The 7,317-nt window shown below is 33.9% G+C and overlaps 1 protein-coding gene across 1 annotated transcript; it reads left to right on the top strand.

Moving 5' to 3' along the window:
* The first annotated feature begins 297 nt into the window (after positions 1–297).
* On the top strand, positions 298–3,279 carry LOC140986413 (transcription factor UNE12-like). Its single transcript, XM_073454646.1, is given in 7 exon segments — positions 298–887; positions 1,048–1,167; positions 1,576–1,641; positions 2,119–2,184; positions 2,420–2,497; positions 2,573–2,742; positions 2,744–3,279. Coding segments are annotated over 7 exon segments (924 nt in total). The 5' UTR covers positions 298–521; the 3' UTR covers positions 2,802–3,279.
* The last annotated feature ends 4,038 nt before the right edge of the window (positions 3,280–7,317 follow it).

Below are 7,317 nucleotides of genomic sequence, written 5' to 3'. Positions count from 1 at the left end.
AGTCCAAAAAGTAAATAATAATAATAATACTAAATAACTAAATTTAGATGTTGGATTATGTATTTTGGCGAATTAAAAAAGAAATTTAAATTTTATGTTTGAGTTTTTTATGTGATAAAAAAACATGTTGAAAATTACAATTATATTAAATGAATAAAAGTATATCTGTTCAAAAAGTAAAAAAATAATTAATATATTTAATGATTTGGACAGATGAAAGAAAAAATAATATATATAATATTATATTATAGAAACAAAATTAATTATGAGAGTATATATAAGCTGGAACGGGAAACATTCATTCATTCATTCATCCATCGTCCCTAATCTTCTTTCTTCTTGGCTTTCCATCACTGCGTGGAAAGTAAGAAACTGAGGTTTCCGTCTAAGATACGTATATGTATATGCACAGCCATACGCGCATTTAATGGTGCTCGCTCCTCCAAAATCCTTAACAGTGGGCCTGCAATTGTGTATTTTTGCTCCCCAGATCATTCAGAAATCTTGTACAAGTACTCGCCATGGCCAACCATTCAGGAGAAACGCCATCCGACGACTTTCTTGAACAAATTCTGGGATTTCCAAGCTACACTACCGGTGCCGAATCCAACTTGGCGGGAAACGATGCTGGCAACAATTCCTCAGCTACGATGATGTTACAGCTGGGCTCTGGAGATGTCTCTGCTCACCTAGGTGGAGTGGGGATGGGAGTTGGCATTGGAGGACCTTACGGAGGGCTTGGTCAAGCTGGCGGCGGTGGGTTTCCGTTGGGGTTGAGCTTGGAGCATGGGAAGGTAGGGTTTATGAAAATGGACGATGCGTCGGGGAGTGGGAAAAGGTTCCGAGACGACGTTTTAAATTCCGGCGCTTCTTCTTCTGTTAAATCGGCAAGTGTCGTTTAGTTTTGTATGAAATTTGGGGTCGTTTTTCAGATTATATTAGTTTCTGATTGAATTATTTTGGACGGGACACTAGTATTGATCCTGATTCACTCTTGCTTGATTATGGGTTTTGATTATTTGGTACAATTTTGATTTTTATTTACAGGGTTATCATGGACAGCAAATGCTCAATACAGGTCCACAAGGGCCGCAGCCACCGGCAGCTCGCCCACGAGTTCGGGCTAGACGAGGTCAAGCTACAGATCCACACAGCATAGCTGAAAGGGTATCATTTCTCGTTTCGTAGAAAACATCTTACGAGATTTTCTTTCCTATCATTTTAGTGCGCTTATAGTTGGCGTTGAGACTCTTTAATTCTTGAATATGATCTTGAAAAGGGGACATATTTTACGGATGACTGGATCCTGTTTTCTGATGGGAGATAAAGAATTTTGCAAACGATGATTTGCTATATGTCGTCCTTGTATATAAGTCTTTTGACAATCGTTATTATTCAAAATTGATTATGCTTTTAGAATTAAAAAAAATAAAGATGCTTTCGAGATGATCATGTTGAATGAAATCGGCACTTGTCACTAAATGACATTATGTTATGATGATGATGCGAATGAGGCACTTTTATCCATATAATACCGAGATGTTTGATGTTTTTTTTTTTTTATATACTTTACAGTTGCGCCGAGAAAGAATAGCTGAAAAGATAAGAGCGTTGCAAGAGTTGGTTCCAAGTGTCAACAAGGTTGGTTTTCTCGTACAAATGCTGGTGGTCAATTGTACGTTAGATCTCTGCTTATGAAATCAAATCTTGAACTTACATTTGTGTTTTGCCCAATCATGAACTTTAGTAAGTGAAAGAACTCTTTATTTGATGAGGAGGCAAGGTATATAAATGTGTTTGAAGTTCCCTGTAATAAGATCTCATGCGACTCATTCCCGGTTGCATTCTTTAAAAGTAGCACGAAATTTCAGATATTTGAATGTCAGTAGGTATCAATCTTTGCTCCCACGGTCCCATCCCCCATAAAATCGTCATCAATCTTTGATACTTCTTTAGGATTTATTCTGTCCTATGTATTATGGGGAAGATGTTTTTACTTCCGTTGGAGTTTTTTTCATTCCGTTGAATATTCGTAAATATGGAAATTGGTTTTCTTATGGTTTGCTGTTCATTCTCCCAAATTCTTGTTGCTTCTTCAAATTAAAGATTTTTGTGCAGACTGATAGAGCAGCTATGCTTGACGAAATTGTGGATTATGTGAAGTTTTTGAGGCTCCAAGTGAAGGTAGATATATAATCCTTACCTTTCTTTCTGTTAGGTTCAAAGATCCATTTCAGGTTTATTTGCTTTCATCTTGTTGAATATCGTGGGTATTGTTTGGGTGGGTTTTCTTTTGCAGAACACGGTCTGTATCTACTTAAAATCCGCTTGTTGATAATTTTAGCATCACTTGATATTCTAGCCGTTCTCCTAATTTCTATTCTAGCCGTTCTCCTAATTTCAATCTTTCATGTTCCAGGTATTGAGCATGAGTAGATTGGGAGGAGCTGGTGCGGTGGCACCACTTGTGACTGACATTCCAATAACATCAGTAGAGGTATACCAGAAGAAAACGATCATCTTCCTCCTCTGCCTTCAAGTGATTTCATCTTCTTTCGGTGTACTTTTGCAGGAAGAAGTCATTAACAATGGACGAGCTCAGCCAGCATGGGAGAAGTGGTCAAATGATGGTACAGAACGACAAGTTGCTGAGCTCATGGAAGAAAACATCGGTGCTGCAATGCAATTCCTTCAATCCAGGGCAATCTGCATCATGCCCATCTCGCTTGCTTCGGCTATCTACAACACAACCTCCAGACACGGCCACATTCATCAAGCCCCAATCAAATCCCCCTTCATAACACTCCAAAACCAAATCCATGCGCATCCAAAGGTTAAATTAAGACGTGAAAGCCAGATAAACTCTACCAGGGAACAGTTCACTTCCTCTTAAAGATTTCGCCCTCGATCCCAAATTTTTCGAGCTTTATTTTCCCCTGTTCTGTGCACCTTAGCCTCTGCCGCTGAGATCATGCAACACCTCATTTTGCACTATCTTTTAGTTGAAATCTAAGTCAGACGTTTTTTCTTGCTTTTTGTAAAGGCGATCTTATATTCAACAGTATATCGAAAATAATGGAAAAGTACGACGCATGTCCACTCTAGACTCGAATAGAGAAGGAAATGTCAAACTTATCTTGGTATGTTGTGCTTTTTTCTACCAGTGGTGGTGAGTGATGATAGCCCTTTTGTAGTGGAGTTGGGGACCCTTTAAAGGAATGCATATATTGTAAGTGTTATTTTTCAGTGGATAGCAAAACTTTTTTGTGCGGAAAGTTAGATTTTGCTGTCCAAAAACTATCAATTGTGGACTTGGTGTCTGTGGGTTGGTTTACAAAGCAAGCTGACGAATTGGGCTATTTGTTCTTCATATAAATATTATTGATTTTGCTGAATTATTGTGGAAATGTCTAAAAGGCCTAATTATTTTCTACTGTTTTAAATTATTTTGTTGATGTGAGCGATGAAGATGGTCGTTGGAACATGAATTCCAATCACAGGAACCATTCTAATTAACCAATGATTTTTAATTTTTAAATTCGTTTTAAAAGAATTTTAACTTTTTTGCGCTTTACAAATTTTAAGTGCTAAGATTTAGAGTTTTTAACTTGATAGTGAAAAAATTATCAAAATTGGAATGTGGAAGACTTGTCATCATCTTTAATTAAAATTTACGGGGTGTATTCATTCTATACTTTCAAAGACTTTTAATGACTTTTTTTAAATGATAGACTTTTGTGGAATCTCATAGAATTGTAAAACAAATTTCATAGACTCTTATAGACTTTTTTCAAGATTTTTGTAGATTTTTGTAAACTTTTTCATAGAATTATGTGAATTTTGTAGTTTATAATTGTGATTTATTTTTTATTAATTTTTTTAAAATAATTATTGGACATAGATAACCTCTTCAATTTTAATTTTTTTTTTTTATGAATGTAAATGAATTTTACTTACTTAAAAGTTAAATCAATTTAATTTGTGAAAAACGACAAATGAACTATCCAATTTAATGAAATCAAAATTTCAATTCTTTATGTCAATTCAACATATTAATGAACAATATTTTTATAAGTTCATAATAGTAGCCTTTTATAAAAAAATATCTGATCATTACTGACAATTTGATCAACATTGTTCTACATTCCATTGGCTATGGTATCCCTTCATGCATTAGCATTTGCTCGTTGTTTTTTAGTATTAAATAACTTATCAAAGTCGTCACCTTCATAAACTTGTGCTGATGAAGACAATTGAGCTTCATTATATAGTTCAATTTGAAATTCATCAAATTGACAATTCTTTCAAAGAAAATTGTGTAATATAGCACATGCCAATACAAGCCCTGTTAGGGGTGGGAAAAAATACCGAATTTTCGGTATACCGAGATTACCGTAACAAAAAAATATTGAATTTACCGAATTTTAAGTATACCGAAGATTTCGGTACGGTACGGTAACAATACCGAATTTTTCGGTAAGATAACGATATCCAATTTGAAAATTTTGGTATATACCGAAATAACGGAAAAATATACAAAAATTTTAAAATATATAATATTTTAAAACAATAAATTATAACTTTTTTTAAACTGTAAGGTTTTTTTGGTTTGGTAAACCGAAAATTTTGGTATAGTATCGGTATGAATTTGCTTATACAATAATTTAAGATATAGATTAACTAAAATTAAAGAAAATAATTAAAAATAAAATGTTATATAATAATTAATAAAAAATTAAATTTTAATTATGTTTTTAAAAAGTACAAATAAAAAGAAAAATAAATAGATGAGAAAAGAATGAAAGTTTGTATTGAGTATGTGAATTTAGGAGATTTCTCAATTAAATGTACATACAAATCTTTAGGTTGAATCAAAGACTTTTGTTGACATTTTATTGTTGTACCTTATGCTTTAATTCTTGTACTTAATAGAATTCCATAGAGTCATTAAAAGTCTATTGACACTTTGAATATCTATAGACTTTTGTAAAGTTTTTAAAAGTCAAGTTTGAATACCACATGACTTTTTAAAATTCTACAAAAGTTTACATTGAATACCACTAAACTTTTATGGAGTATATAAAAGTCTAGTTTAAATACTTTTAGACTTTTAAACTCCATAAAAGTCATTAAAAGTCTATAACCAATATACTCCCTAAGTCGACATGTTTAACACTTCCAAAAACCTTGAAACTATTGACCGAGTGAGAAAAACCGTTAACCCCGGTCCGGTTTCAGGCTGGTTCCATTGAGCCGGGTTGTCTTTCCTCGTAATAAAAATCAAATCGACATGGGTAAACCATAAACCCAATTTCGGCGATCATTTCACCTCAATGGCGTTACAGAGTACAGTAGCATTGACGAAAAACCTTACGCGACCTCAAAACCCTGTCCAAATTACCTCACTTTCCCTTCACTTCAACAAATTAGCCAAAAAAAATCGATTAAAATGCTCGTTCGATAGCAATTCTGGGCTTTTCCAAGTATTAACGGTTTGCGAGTTCGGGTTCGGGTTCGATTCAACAGTATCCGAGACCGGCGGAGATTCAGTGAATTGAAGGAGGAGCTCTGCAATTCGGTGCAGCTTATTGTCATTGTTGGGAGTCCCGTCCAAATCAAACACCTTCCTTTCTGGTAAAGTCGTTTGAATTTCAGCTTAACTGGTGCTCGCATTTGGAGAAGTGTTAATATTGTAGGTTGAATCAGTTTGTTTGTCCAATATCATTGAATGAGTCGACGACGAATCTCTACTCTGTTTGGTGTCGTGAGCACTTGCCCATTGCTTCTATACCGGCAAGTTATTTTTGGGGTGAATTTAAGTTGTTATGCTGTTGTCCTAATCTTGTTAACTGAAATTCTTCACATATATTTTTTTGGAAAAAGTAGTGCATAGTATTTGATTTTTTTGGGTAGAGGACCGCCATCCTTCAAATCATGTTTCTTTCACAATGTTGCTTTTTTTGTAATATAATATAATTCTTGTGGCTAGTGTTATTTCGGAAGATGTTTGGCACTTCATATTAAGTTTGTTAGCAGGTCTGTGACATAACCTCTAAGGATCAGATGTTTAGTATGAAACATTTTCGTTTCACTTACATAAAGCGGTGGATTAGAAATTTGAACTGTTGGAAACGGAAAGATGGGTTAATCATGGTAATGTGCTTGTGGAATATAAGACATACATTCCATTGCCAAATTAAGGAACTTGAATGAGGAACTTTTTTTTCCACTTAGATAAGCGGTGCACGCATTGCGTACTTATACAGTCTTTTTATAATTAATTTGATTTATATTTAATCGGAATAATTGTTGTGAATCGGGTTTTCTCGTGCCCAAACGCAGTGAAAATTTAAAATTTTTATTTTATTTTGACAATCAAAATATTTAGACACTCGTATGGTTTTGATTAAATAAACATACATAGAATATTTAAACTTTTACCTTAGTGAATTTTTATTTGGCTCCAACTACGTCGGTATAAGCGAACGTAGCTCTTGTTGTAAATCCCATGTACGTTCTTCAAATCTCCTTTCTTCAATCTTCGAATCAGGTCCACGATCGGATTACTTGTTCCTCTTCCAACTTGCATTAGAAAGTATAGAAGATATTTTTCGTTGGAGATTAAAAATCGAGAGGCGGATTAAACCAAATTTTCTTTGAAGGAGGCCGAAAATTTTGAGAGAAAAGGAGAGCAATTCTCGAAAATTCTCTTGAAGAGAATGGAGGCCAGTGGAGGCTAGGGTTATGGCTCTCTAGTATCTTTTATAGTCAAGTCATGACCAAATTTTCATAATTAACATTAATGAGCTTGATTAATTAATTGGAATAGTCCAACTATTTTAATTAATTAATCAAAGTCCATTAAGAAATTTAATTATTTAGTATGTTGGACTTGTATTCCTACAAGCCCATTAAACACACTTCCCACTATATTTAATTTAATATTTAATAAACTCAACTTTTGAGTTTAATAATATAAATTCTCAAATTTTATAAATTCAACTCCTTGAATTTATTCTCTCCAAATTTTATAAATTCAACTTCTTGAATTTATTATCTCATAAATTCAACTCCTTGAATTTGTTATCTCAATGTTTATATAAATTCAACTCCTTGAATTTATTATCTCAACACGAACAAAATAATCCAGTACTTGTGTGACACTCAATGGTTCAGGGATACAGCTAGCCGTGAGTTCACAACTCTTTGTGATTCACGACATAATCCTTTATTCGGGCTTACCCTAATTTGCCCCAATCTATGTATCAACAATTGATCATGAGAATGTCAGAAATCATATTTCTGATTAAACCCATC

This window comes from Primulina huaijiensis, chromosome 10 (genome assembly GCF_012295235.1).
Source record: "Primulina huaijiensis isolate GDHJ02 chromosome 10, ASM1229523v2, whole genome shotgun sequence".
NCBI lineage: Eukaryota > Viridiplantae > Streptophyta > Magnoliopsida > Lamiales > Gesneriaceae > Primulina > Primulina huaijiensis.
This window is presented reverse-complemented; position numbering and strand designations above follow the sequence as displayed.